Source organism: Pipistrellus kuhlii, unplaced genomic scaffold (assembly GCF_014108245.1).
Source record: "Pipistrellus kuhlii isolate mPipKuh1 unplaced genomic scaffold, mPipKuh1.p scaffold_m20_p_1, whole genome shotgun sequence".
In the NCBI taxonomy this organism is placed as follows: domain Eukaryota; kingdom Metazoa; phylum Chordata; class Mammalia; order Chiroptera; family Vespertilionidae; genus Pipistrellus; species Pipistrellus kuhlii.
In genome coordinates, this window is record NW_023425404.1 from 53434686 (window position 1) to 53448033 (window position 13348).

At 54.7% G+C, this 13348-nt stretch overlaps 1 protein-coding gene across 1 annotated transcript; it reads right to left on the reverse strand.

The window, feature by feature from the left end:
* Positions 1-3701: 3701 nt before the first annotated feature.
* Positions 3702-6911, reverse strand: INAFM2 (InaF motif containing 2). Its single transcript, XM_036446165.2, has 2 exons — positions 5365-6911; positions 3702-3994 (listed from the first exon to the last, which is right to left on the reverse strand). Exon 1 carries the CDS (start codon positions 6262-6264, stop codon positions 5806-5808), a length of 459 nt encoding a protein of 152 aa, XP_036302058.1. The 5' UTR covers positions 6265-6911; the 3' UTR covers positions 3702-3994; positions 5365-5805.
* Positions 6912-13348: the final 6437 nt, after the last annotated feature.

A 13348-nucleotide genomic window follows, 5' to 3' on the forward strand; every position in this document is an offset into this window, starting at 1 on the left:
TCACGGCATGTGCAGGAGGCAGCTGGTTGATGTTTTTCTCACATTGATGTTTCGCTCTCTCCCCCTTCCTCTCTCTGAAATCAAAATAAGTAACAGAAATACCCTCACCCGTTGCAGGTTCTGAAGGAAAGGCTGGACCAGTGGTTCTCAATTTTAGTATGCATCAGACTCACCTGGAAGGCTAGTTAAAACACAATGCTGGGCCCTAAGGGTTTGGCTCAGTGGATAGAGCATTGGCCTGGGGACTGAAAGGTCCCAGGTTCGATTCCAGTCAAGGGCATGTACCTTGGTTGCGGGCACATCCCCAGTGGGGGGTATGCAAGAGGCAGCTGATCGATGTTTCTCTCTCATCGATGTTTCTAGCTCTCTCTCTCTCTCTCTCTCTCTCTCCCTTCCTCTCTGTAAAAAAACAATAAAATATATATTAAACAAACAAACAAACAAACAAGCACAATGCTGGGCTCCATTCCTGGATTTCTCACTCAGTTGGTCTGAGATGGGGCCCAAGACATGACATTCCTAAAGTTCCCAGGGATGCTCAGGCTGATGGTCTGGGCCTGGTGGGGGGTTTCTACCTGTCCCTTTCCATTTCTTTCCATGCGTCGGTTTTTCCCAAAGGGACAGACATTCCCTTGAAAACATATTACCCCATGTGTGAACACGGTACTTTTATTCCCAAGATCTCCAAGCCTTGTCACCTCTATTGCCTCCATTTGCTCTCAAGGGCCATAACCAATGCCATCGAGTCCTCAAGTTGCCCATTCAGGAGTCCCCCCTAAGAGCATGCGGCCTCCCACCCGGGTCCCTGCGATCCTGTGAGCTGTCAGCGGACCAGACACTGGCTGCTGGGACACACCCTGCCCAGGCTGACCAGCAGGGCGCTGCGGGGACGAGTGGCCTCCAGAACACAGTTCGGGGAGACTCAACTCGTGACTCAGGATGCTACGGAGGTAGCCGAGAGGTATATTTAAAAGCAAATCCTTGGTAATCAACATAATTGCTTTTTTGGACAAGTTGGCTTTGGGATGTTTGAGGCTCACTTGTCACACTGTAGGCACTACATAAATAGTTCTTGAATTAATGGTAGTGGTTTATGGGAAGTAAGTTAGAATCTTACTGCTGTTTACCTGATAAGCTATTAGCCAAAACAGATAACTGAAGTTAAGAAAACAGGGCGATGACTACGGTAGACTCTTGCTGGCATGACTGTCAAGTCCTTGAGGGTGCGAACGGTATGGTAGCTGTCCGGTCGTGTAGAGTAGCACAGGGACCTGTGCTCCTCACCGACCAGGTGGCTCCCAAGCATCATGGGAGCATAGCTGTTTCTGTACTTAGGATGGAGAGCTGGGCTGTGCGATTAAAAAAAAGGTTTTGTTTTTGTATTCTTAAAATCAGATACTGGAGGGAACAAAGAGCAGAACGAGGAACATAGGTTTTCTGGCAGGAGAAACCCACAGGCTACGTCATCAGGTAAAACTGCTAATGGAGTAGGTGTTTTTATAGCTTAACATCCGGCATAAAGGGTCAGAACCAGGAGACAATGAGCGGGTCACACATTCCGTGTTGCCTCCATTCAGCACCTCATGGAATACAGCTGTGGCTCCTGGAGCCGGAAAGAACAGGCAGGCCCAGCCCACAGCCCACAAAGGCAGAAAACACGGCTGGCATGGCCAGCGCAGCTGTGATTGGGGGTGTGTGTGTGTGTGTGTGTATTCTCTTCCGTCATCAGTCCATTCCCCTGAAGCAGATTATGGGCTGTGGGTGTGGGTCCACAGTGAAATAGGACCTTGACACCACAATGACACGGGAACAAGGCTGTCCAACACAGTGATTGACCAGGTGAGCAACAAACTCAGCGCACCTACGACCAGGCCAGGGCCAGCTTAGCCTGTGTCTCAGCCCAGAGACCAAAACACAACACACACACACACACACACACACACACACACACAGCCCCTGTAACCCTTTTGTTAATGCAATTGCCATCCCAGAAATACCTCTTTTCTCTGCAAACAGGAAGGGAAGGACAATGATTCCCCCCTTTTAAGAAGCTGTGGTAGCCATACAGCTTAGGAGCTGACCTTTCAGTTCCCCGAAGAAGCATGTAGAAACAAGTAGATGCTCTCCCTCAGCATTTCAAAACAGGATATAAATACTCAACCGAAGAACACAGTATCTTAGCATTCCCCAGTGAAAACTGAAAGACAAGGTAGGCAGAAAATGGCCTCATACTGTGCAGAAACCTAGAGCTTAGGAAGAAAAACATTTCTTCTGCTTAAAACTTCGGAGAAACACTTTTCGTACCTCAGCATTCCCTGGGGGAGAGAAATGATACTCACTCCAACTCAGTGTAACTGGCTTAGCAAACTCCTGGCCCCTCACCCTCCAAAATTTCTTTCAAAAGCGGGTTATCTATCTCTTCCCACTCAGGCTGTCAGGGAATACGTGCACAGCAGTAACGTCAATACAAGCAAACACGGAGAAATTATCCTCGTGGTGCAGGTACAAAGCAGTTAGTTGAAGGAAAGGAACAGCCTCTGCACAAATCCCTCCTTTCTGATTCAACAGCTGTAGGACAATTTTGCAGATAATGTCTCACCCTCGAAAAGAGACCACTATTGAGACCACTGCCCCCACCAGCTGGGTTTGGTTCTGGTGGAATGGTGCCCATCCCGTCAGCTGGCAGGCCCCTGCCACACAGCCTGCTGCAGGGCCCACCGTGAGAAGCCGGTGCAGCAGCAAAAGCCACACGTCACCATCCACGGAGAGGGAGCCTGCCCAGAGCCACAAAACGCTCCCGCCCCCTTCGGCTCTGGCTCTGCCTTCCCGAGCCCCCTCACAGAAAGCCATTGTGTAGGCTGAAGAGGGGAATAAAAGGAGGGCGGACTTTCCCGGCTCCCCTGCAGACTACAAGGTGATGTAAAAGAACAGCAGCCACCCCCCAGCCGCTCTGCAGAAGTGCAGGCCCCAGGGGGCCCCACCAACACTGGCTTTTGGCTGTGTACTGGGCAGCGCCGTCCAATAATGAGCCGAGCTCAATTGCTTGCCATGTATTTTGCGGCATAACTAATCCCTTAGTTTTGTGCTTTTCACCCGCATGCCTCTTATTGTTTGCATTAGGGGGTGGAAAAGCCTCACCTTTGGAGCAATCTAAAGTTCTCTCAGCAGTTGACTCTCTCCCCTTCTCCATTTAGACAAAGCCCTGACCAGCGCTGCAGCCTCCTGGAGCAGTGTGTCTTTCCTGGTGTTAGCATTTCCTGAACTATCTAGGGGCCAACGGTTTGTTTAAAGCTGCGAAGAGTGGTGTTATCATGCGGATTATCCTCACCTCAGCTCTCAGCCAGCTCAATATTTGCAATAATTCTTAATATGCATGGTGGCTGATCCCTTAGCTTCTTCAGCGAGGCATCTGTTCAGAATCCTATAAAAGCAGAACCCCCCCCCCCCCGCCCCCCAACCTTTTAAAGTTAGATATCACTGTCCTGCCAACCCCATCACTGCTTCCCGACTAAGATGGATCTCGCCACCCTTGACTAATCAGTTCAGTCAAGCTATCCGGCAGAGAACATTAGGGCAATTGTTTTTGCCTCCGACAGCTATTTACCAGCGCCCATCCACCTCCTCTCAGACCATTTCCTCTTCCAACTTCTACTCCTTCCCCAAGAAATCCGAAAACAGAAACAACTTACACAGGCTTACGTAGTTCTTAGAATGTATTTTTGTTCACCTGAAAAATAAAACTTTTAAAAAATATACAAGACTTTTTTTGAGTACAGGTTTATCTTAAATGGCTGCATTATAAATAATGTCTCTGGTCATGTTCACAGCGAGGGCTGGAACTAATGTCCGGTTCCAGTGAAGGCTTTAGAGTCAGGAGGCCAGCAGCTGGGCCCGTGAGTGGTCTCTAGACTCTGATCCGTCCCAGGGTGGATCCGACAGCCCAGAACACAGGGGTCGGGATGGGGACAGGGAGGCTGGACACCCAGATGTTCTCCTGCAAGTTCAAAGAATTCTTGGGATAAGAGATCCATTTATAAATTATTAAAATAGAGGGCTAAAAATCCACACAATAAATATAAAGTACAGGCTATTATTGAAGTTATAAAGTGGCATTTTATGTTTCTCCCCCATAGGGCCCCACCAGAAATTTAAAAGGCCTCAGAGGCTTTCTAATGACTGAAGTCAAGTCAGCTGCTCAGAAATCTCTTCCAGCAAGACACCGAGGGGTGCTGCCAGCCCGCCCCAGGCTGACAGCTCAGCTGCAGTTTTCTTGCCCACAACAGGACATGGCTTAAAGCAAGGCTGCGCGTCCTTGGATCAGCGCTAACTAGAGTGCAGGCCAGAAAACTGGAGAGACAAACTGTTTCAGGGCTCAGGTGGCTATATTTGTCCTTTTTATAAAAAGGTGCCTCATTTCCCAAAAAAGGAAACATTAAGGGTTTTGGTATCTTGTCATACCCACACTCAATTGCCTAAAAGCAAGTGGCAGAAGGAGATGGAATCCTAATTGAGGATGCATAATTCTCGCTGCCCCAGAGCTCTGGCCCAGTGTCATTCCCCTTGATGTTTCTCATCTCAGAAAAAGCACAGGAGTCTATCAGGAGGGGTCATGACCTTGCCACCGCTCGTCTATTACCTGGCTACCAAAGCACAATCCCGAGCTGTAAATTCATCTTTTAAACCAGAGGACGTGTTCAAAGCTCTGATTTCACAACAAAGTTCATCCTAATTGCTGGGCTAACTTGTCACTACGAGCTCAGGACAGAGGGAAGGCTGGGATGACTACTGGACCAAGACAAGATTTTAAGGAGGTGGTGGTGGTGGTGGTGGTGAGGGGAATAAAACAAACACTCGTGAGTTACTCTACATACAAAAGCTTGCTCTTCCTAAAAAACTGTGAGAAGGCCAAAGACTGAGGCACGCAGGCATCGCTCTCTCCCTTTTCCCTGGCCCATCGCCAGATACTTAGGGTGCTGCCGGAAACCTCCCGGGTGGGGACACTAGGGTGGGAAGAGATCCGCACACTCCCCACCCTCCCTAAACGGCTTCTACTTCTCCTAAGGGTTCCCACTGTCCTTTCAGCAAGTCGAAGAGTGATTATACTCTTTGTGTGGCATAAACCTATTTCTGAAGTAAAGAGGGAAAGAGTGGGTGATGGAAAAAAAAAACAGTTTGTGCCCTGTGGCCGAGCTGCACTCCGGGGCCCAGCAAATAGCCCTTTTGCCTGACCCCATCAGCCACGCAGGGTGTGGGAGGACATATATCACACTATGCAATTACAACTCCTGGTGCATTTGTCCACAGCTATATACAGGGATCTATAAATTAAATGCATTCGTGGCCACTGCAACTAGGTTGACGTACCTGAGCTCCCCTGCTTTTTTGGTGCCCTCCCTCCTTCCGACAGCTTCAGCTGATTCAAGAGCCCGTGCGGCTCCCTCTTTCCCCTGAGTCTTGGGGGGGAGGGGGGAAAGCCCGGGTCACCCCTGCACGAAGGACACACCCCTGCCAGCGGCGCACAAGGGTTCGGTGCTGGGATCCCCCCGCTCCCCGCCTCCCTTTATGGCTCATAGACCCGGCGCCACCGCCGCCGCACAGTCCTGGGAAGACCGAACCCCCGAGTCCCAGACCGGCCGAGGTCCCTCCGCTGAAGACCGGGCTGCCGGCCGTCCGCCCCGCGGGTCGGCGCTGCTCGTCGGGGAAGGGGGCGTTCGCTGCGCGGGGGTCCGTCCCGCGGGCTCTCCGTCCGTCCGGCTGCCCAGTCCGGCGTCCCGGCTCCCCGCCGCCCAGGGGCGAGCGCGCGCCTCACCGGCTCCCGGGCGCCGCCGCTTCCTCCTCGTCCTCCTCGGGGCCTCGCGCCCGCGGCGGCGGCGGCCGGGCCAGGGGGCCGTCGGCCGGGGGCGCGGGCGGCGGGGCCCGGGCCGCCTGCAGCGGGGGCGCGGCGCGCGGCGCCTCGCGGCGGGACGGGCCGGTGGCGTTGGGCCCCGCGGCCGCCCCCGAGGTCCCGGACTGGCCGGTGGCGTTGGCGCCGCCGGGGGGCGGGCCGGCGGCTGCCCCCGAGGAGCCGGCGCCCACCGGCTGCCAGATGAGGCTGTAGTAGACGGCCAGCACGATGGCCGCCAGCGACACGGACAGCACGTAGGCGAACACGGTGGCGAGCCGGACCCACTTCTTGTTGGTCTTGGCCGCCATCTTCGCCTTCTTGTCCCCGGTGTAGGTGGCCGGCTTGCCCCGCTCGGACGGGGCCGCGTCGCGCTCCTTCATGGGGGAGCCCCGGCCTCGGGCGCGGCGCTCCACGGCCCCGGCGGGCGGGGGCCTGGCGGCCTGGAGGACGAGGGGGGCGGGGGCGCCCCGGTTCGCGGCCGCTCCGCCGCGCTCCTCACGCCGCCCGCCCGCAGCCTGCCAGCCGCGTCGCTGCCGCTGCCGCCGCCGCCGCCTGGGCCGGGGCCTGGGCCAGTCCCCGCCGCCAGCGCCGCCGCCGCCGCCGGCCCGTCAGCTGCTTCCCCGCCGCCGCCACAGCCACTGCCGCCGCAGCCGCCCGGCTCCGCGTCCCCATCCGCCGCCGCCGCCGTCTGCCTGGCCGCCGGCCGCTCGGTCTCCAGTGGCCGCGCCGACCGCGCTGCTCCAGCCCGGCTCCCCCGCCTGACGCGCCGGGCCCGGGGCGGGAGCGCCGCGGGGGGCTGCCCTTAAAGGGGCGACGCCGGGTCCGGAAGCGCCGCGGGAGGCGGGCTGCTGTCGGCGCCGCGAGCCAGCCGGGCGCCCGGGGGCGAGAGGGTTAAAGGAGGCTGGTCTTAAAGGGGCCGCAGACCCGCGCCCGCCGCCCGCGAGGGGGGGCTCCGGTGCTGCTTTAAAGGGGGACCTGCGTCCCGTAGGGAGGAGAGCGGACAGGAAAGGGGCGGGGAGGGGGGGCGGAGTGCGGAGCTGGCGACTCTCCTCCCGGCCGACGGTCCCGAGGAGGAACGGCAGCACCAGCGTGGGCCCCAGGCCTCGGTGCGCCCCGGAGTGGGGGGGGGGGGGGGGGCTGACAGCACGTGCGTGCTCCCGGCGCGCGCCCTGATCCACGTGGCAGTCCAGGCCCCTTTGCACCCGGCGGCTCCAGCCCCCGCCCCGCAGGCAGGCGAGGACCGGCCCCGCGCGCCCAGCTCCCGGCAGGTCGCGCCCCTCCCCCCCACCCCACCCCAGGCCTCACTCCCTTTCCCCTTCCCGTCCCGCCCGGGCTTCGGGGCTTCGCTGAAATCCGTCCGACTCCTTGTCCTCTTAGGGCCCCGGTCAGGGTGCCCAGAGCTCCCGGGCCAGTACCACGTGCTAGGCTCGCTCTCCAGGCTCGCCTCCCATCTTAGTGCCAAAGTTTGCAACAGGTGTCCTCCCGCTGTCGGGAGCTTCCGACCCCAGGCCGAGGGGCTGCATCGAGCCCGTGGCGCGGCTGCAAGAGCTTTTCCCATCTCGCATCCTCTCCCGGCCGCAGAGCATGGGCGTTTGTTCCCTCGCTCCCATCCCCACCCCATTCTCTTGTGAAGTTTGTCCTCTGGTCGATTCTGAGGATCCCTCTCCCAGCTCGGACTCTTCAGCAGACGCCTTTCCCTGAGTCTTCCCCCTCCTCTGCCCTCCCCGCTCCTGCCTTCTCTTCTTCCTATTCTCTCTTTATAAGACTTTCCAGAATTTCTAGGTCCCTCCTCCTTGAATTCTACTTCCTATGTTCCCAGAACCAGGTGTATGGACCACCTGGGTGTGGGAGACTGTACCCGTGTGGGGAGAGGACCGTGGTCCTGATGGGCTTCTGTGGGTGAACAGCTTCCTCCCAACTCCTGCCCCTGCAGATGCGAGCCTGACTTCGCTTCTGACTCTGGGGCAGGACCCTCTCTCCTTTCCCATTTCCCTCATCCTCCACGGGAGACCTATGGTTTCCAGACACAGGCCCTATGATGGGGAATCCCCTTCGCAACGCTGCTGTCCTGCCCGTGCTAGGATAGGCCTAGTGAGAGAAGTCAGAGAATCAAGGCAGGGTGGGGACCGAAAGGGCCCAAAAGACCATCTTTTGTAAATGCCCCATGGACCCTAGGACCTCCTGCACCAGGTCCTGTGGAGCTCTCTTCAGCTCCCGTAGACATTCTCTGTGACGGTGGACCCTGCCTGCTCCCCGAGGCAGCGTCTTAGCCGCTGAACAGTCCTGACCAATTACACACAGAAGTCAGGCGGCTACCGGAACAGAGTGTGCTGATGGCCGAGGGAGCCAAAGGCCTATAACCCCACCCCTCACTCCCATTCCTGAGGCCCAGCTGTGAGCCTGCCACTAACAGTGGCCAACTGGATGCTATTTCCAGAACAGCCTGCCTTTTCACTTTCTGAGGAATTTCAAGAACGTTGGCCGTTCGGAGTGTGTGTTGTCTTCTGCTGGGCCGATGGGGGAAAGACAACCACTCCTTCCCATCCTGCTCCCAGGTCAGCCACAGGGGGCTGCTGAGTTAAAATCCCTGAATTGCCTCTGAATGTTGTCCTCTCCTCTCCCCTGCTCTCTGGCTTTCCTGGCAGGACTGATCATACCAACCATACAAGGTAAATTATTCGGAAAGATTCCAGGTAAAGCCTCCTCCTGGAATTCACCCGGTATTTCTTCTGTTGCAAATTAAAACTTCTTTCTTCTTGCTTAGTTCTCAGTGGAGTGGAAAACAGCATGCAATTCTTTTCTATACTAAAGAATAAGCGTACTTGAGAAGCACTTATTCAAATCCTCTCAGCCTATTTTTCTCTAAACTAAACAGTGCCAGATTCTTTAACCTATCAATAAGCCCTATTTATTATCTGGATTTACATAGTGTCTTTTACCCCAGAACTCAAATAGCTTTCAGATATAATTGAGCCTGATCTCCCTGGTGCTTGAGCCATTAAGAAACCATTAGTGTATTCTTGCTGCAGGCAACTAAATGGCCCCCTAGTGGCCTGAAGGTGAATATGCTTCCTTAAGTGCCTCTCCCCCACTAAGGGAGGAGAGGGAGCGAAATCAGCATCAAGGCAGGGTGGGGACAGAAATGGCTCAGAAGGTCATTTAAAAAATATATATATATATTATTGATTTTTTTTACAGAGAGGAAAGGAGAGGGATAGTTAGAAACATCGATGAGAGAGAACCATCGATCAGCTGCCTCTTGCACGCCCCCCACTGAGGATGTGCCCGCAACCAAGGTACATGCCTTTGACCGGAATCGAACCCGGGACCTTTCAGTCCGCAGGCAGACGCTCTATCCACTGAGCCAAACCAGTTTCGGCCAGAAGGTTATTTTTTTGTAAATACTCCAATGGTCTCTAGAATGCCATCCTTATGGAGCATCAACTAAAAGACCCTCCATGATCGTGTATCACTGGTCAGCCTTGGAAAGCTCTGACCAGTGATAACAGCAGCACCATCCACGCCCTAATGTGCTCTAGGTACTTACTGTTCCTTGTCTCACAACAACCTATCAGGTGGGTACTCTGGAGGGGTTGGAGACCCATCTTGACTTGAATGGGCATACATTCTTGCTAAAGGTCTCAACCAGCACTACTCTCCAAGGGCTGAAAGAGTGTTTGGTTCTCACATAATGTTGCATCAGATCGAGAGTCCCACTTTCTAGCAAAAGAGTGGTCATATAATTGTCCGGGCACATCACATACTTTGCTGCCCACTGGTGAATAGAGCTGATAGAGCAAAAGAACCGCCTTTCAAAGGTGCAGCTGAAGCACCACTTGAGTACAATGTGCTCGGCATGAAGTATGCACTCCACCCAATAACTATCATCTGGGCTATGGCTCAATAGCTGACATACAGAGGTCTAGGAGGAGGAATGACCTCCCTCACCATCACTCCCAGTGACCCTTGGGGAAGGGGTGGGTTTTGTGGTTCCTGTTCCTGCAGTTCCAGGCTCTGTGGTTTAGAGAATCTGAGTCCCAGAGGCGGGGGACAGAACAAGGATCCCATAAATGTTCAGTGTGGCTGTTTTTCATCCTTCAGACCCCTTGTGCCAAGAGACCAGCAGGCAAAGAAAGGAGTCACTTCCTGGCAGGGATAGGTGACCCTGGTCCTTTAGAAAACACAGGGCTGCTGCTGCACAGCAGGGTTAGGAAAGACTATGTTTGGCACGCAGGTGATGCTCCTGAGTGTCTCTTGATACTCCCTGGCCCAACGTTTATAGTAAGCAGACAAATTCAGAAGCCTGGGTTGAGAAGGGGCTGGTGATTGGGCACCCAAATCCCTCAGGAACGCACCAGCAGAGGTGCAAACTGAAGTAAAGAGACTCTAAACTGGGTAACGGGGCAGGGAGAATGCTGAATATCAGTGACACCAAGCCGGGCTGCAGTAGCGGGGAGTCAGGATGGAGCAGATGAATGCATTGGTCAGTGATGCAGTCACAGCAAAGGACACCCCTACAGGGGTCTCTGGAGTTGGGATGACGCTTCAGACCTGGCCCACCTGAGGCAAGAGGGCTGGACCTTGGCGTCCCCACATTGGCCAGGCGGATGGTCCCCGCTCAGGAAGCTGGGCCAGGCAGCTCCCTTTGGAAGTGCTCAGGGCGCGATTGAGCTGTAAGCCCCCCGGGCCGGCCGCCAGCACTCCTGGCAATTTGGGGTTAAGTTTCTTGGTCACAGATACAGGACCTGGGTGATGTCCACAGCAACTGCAGCAGTGGCCCCTGGACATGGCTTAGCTTCGTATGGGAAGTTGACTTTGTGTGGAAACAGCCCCTCCAGAATTCCAGTGACTGTTTTCTCCGGGAATCTTACTGGACGGTGAGTAGGAGGAACTATTGCCCCTCCTCCAGGCGCTCTTCCTAGGGATAATCTGCACCCAGAGGCCCCTCGGAGGCGTCCCTTGTGTGACTGCATCACTGATCAATGTATTACTCTGCTCAGTCCTGACTCCTTCACTTCCTCAATGCCGTGTTGTTTCTGAGAGTGCCTCCCAATGAACTTTCTGCAAGAAAACCCTTTCCTCATAATGCTTCCTGAGATACCTGAGCTAAGACAGTCACCTACGTCACCTAAGATTCTAACCTTGGGGACCCAGGAGAACAAGTCTCATCCATCTGGAGGTGGACCTCCTGGCCACCTGAGTCTTCTGAGCCATGGTCCCTCCGCCAGTCCTCACGGAGTGTTGTGTGCATCCTATGTCCTGGCTGTCCTCCTCCAAATGCCCCCCTGCTGTTCGTTCCCCCACGATAAAGCAACCCAACGGAAGTCCCTGAGTACACGAGACAGGACAGGAACAAGAATGTGACTGCATCTTCCTTGGCTCTAGAGCTCTGACTGCACATTGGAACCAAGGTGAAACGTGGGAAATACAGATTCCTCACCTTCTTCCCCCTCTCCCATCCCAGGTCCCGATTCAGAGGGCCTGGGCACAGCAAGGACACACTGTGTTACCAGAGCTTCCCAGGTGATGCTGGTTGACAGCAAGATGGAGAGTCCCTGGGCTCGGTGTTCGACTTCAATTCAGCAGCCTCAGAGTCTGTCCGCTTTTCTGGCAGCCTTTTCCTTTGACTCATACGGAGCTGGCTGTCAGCAAAAACCCTCAGTTTTATTCACACTTGCTTCTGCTAAGCCACCACTTCCCCCACTGTCCTTGCACAGCCGGTGCCTTGGAGCCAAGCCCAGATCTCTCAGTGAAGCCATGTTCATCTCACCTTGACTCCAGCAGGTTAGGGGGGTGTTGTGATCCTGCGTGTGTCTCCCAACACATGCCCTGTTCTCACTGACGGCCTGTTATCCACAGCGTCTGAGGGGCTTGTTCCCGGTGGCTTTGCCCAGGTCCTGATAAAAAGATGGACGAGAGCAGGAATAAGGACAGAAACAGGCAGTCTTCCCAAGGGCCTTCCTTATGTGCAAGGCACCAGCCCGCCTGGAGAAGGACATCGTCTCACTTTCATCACACTTAGGACGATGGGTTCATTTCGCAGACGGAGAGGCAGAGGCAGGGAAGATGCGGACCGTGTCTGAGAGTACCTGCTGCGGGAGGGGCCGGTCCTCTCCTGCCATCTGCAGCTCCTATCTCTAGGTTTGGCACCTCCCAGAGGGAAGGTGGGAGATAAACGCGACAAGGATGACCCTTCTGATGGGAAAAAGAAAGATTTTTAGAGCTGGAAGGAATCTTAGGAACGATCAAAAGCTAACAGATTAGAGAGCTCAGGTAACTTGCCTAGGTCACACAGCAAAAATCTTTCCTCCGTTGGAGATTAAAATCTGGGTTTCTTGAGAATACTCCAGTATTCACTCAGCGCATCTCCAAGAAAGTTTGGTCCAAATGGCACTTCAAAGGAAACACACATGGGACCGGATCTTTTCCACCTCTCAGTCCCAGATGTTCCCTTCTGTGATTCTATAAGGGCTTGGTTTGGGAGGACAGGCAACATCTCCCTCCAGGACTTCTACAGAAATCTCTCGATTGTCTGTCCTCCCCTACATGAGGAATCAGAACCTCAGCACCTGCCATCCAGCCTTGTTCCTCCATTCCTACTCAACTCTCAGCCTGTGGAGGGTGGCTGGATTTGGAGCCACAGTTGGACATACAGACTGATGGACAGCTCCTGCTCTTGACTCTGCCTCATCAGCTGTGGGGGCTGTGGTGGTGGGAGGCTGGCACTCAGCTTCTTGAGTTCTGGCCATCTGGGGGACAGCCTGCTTCAGGTCTACAACCAGAAGCACCCCTAACTCGGCCTGCCCTGGGAAGGTGGGTGCAGCCCCTGACCCACACAAACTGCTGCGGGGGGGAGGGGGGAGGGAGGCACACAAAGAGCAAGTCAGTAGAAATATTTGTTATGGGAAGAATAGCATATATACTGAGGAGGACGTGATAAGAAATTGCATTGCTTCCGCCCATGGCGGCTGCTGCTACTACCACAATAAGCTCATGTGTAGGCATTGTATTAAGTACGTTATGATCATTATAGTATTTAGTCCTTACAACATCCCTTGAAACATAGTTATTTCCATTTCACAGGTCAGGATGTTGATGCACAGGAAGGTTAAGTATCATAAGGTAAACCAGCTAGTGAGTGATGGCGTTCATAGAGCAGAGAGTTTGGTTCGTGTGTCAGACTGAGAAAACAGACCCCAGAGGATGTACCAGCAGCCCTCCTCATTCCAAAACCAAGCTAGCCATTGGCCCAAGCTGCACAACAGGCCTCAGGGCTCCCGAACCCCAACTGCTTCGTCAGGGAAGCCATGGCATCAGCTAAGAAGCCCACCCAATCTGACTCTCTTGTTGGCTGGTCACCCGAAGATCTGAGTTCAACTTCCACCACTAAACTTCTCTGGTGAACAGACGGGGAGACCAAGGCACAGGGTCCCCACACAGGCCGCCAAGTGAGCCAGTGAACGC

Bases quoted from the DNA above. Each gene is read 5' to 3' on its own strand.
- INAFM2 (XM_036446165.2), bottom strand. From the start codon at position 6,264: ATGAAGGAGCGCGACGCGGCCCCGTCCGAGCGGGGCAAGCCGGCCACC.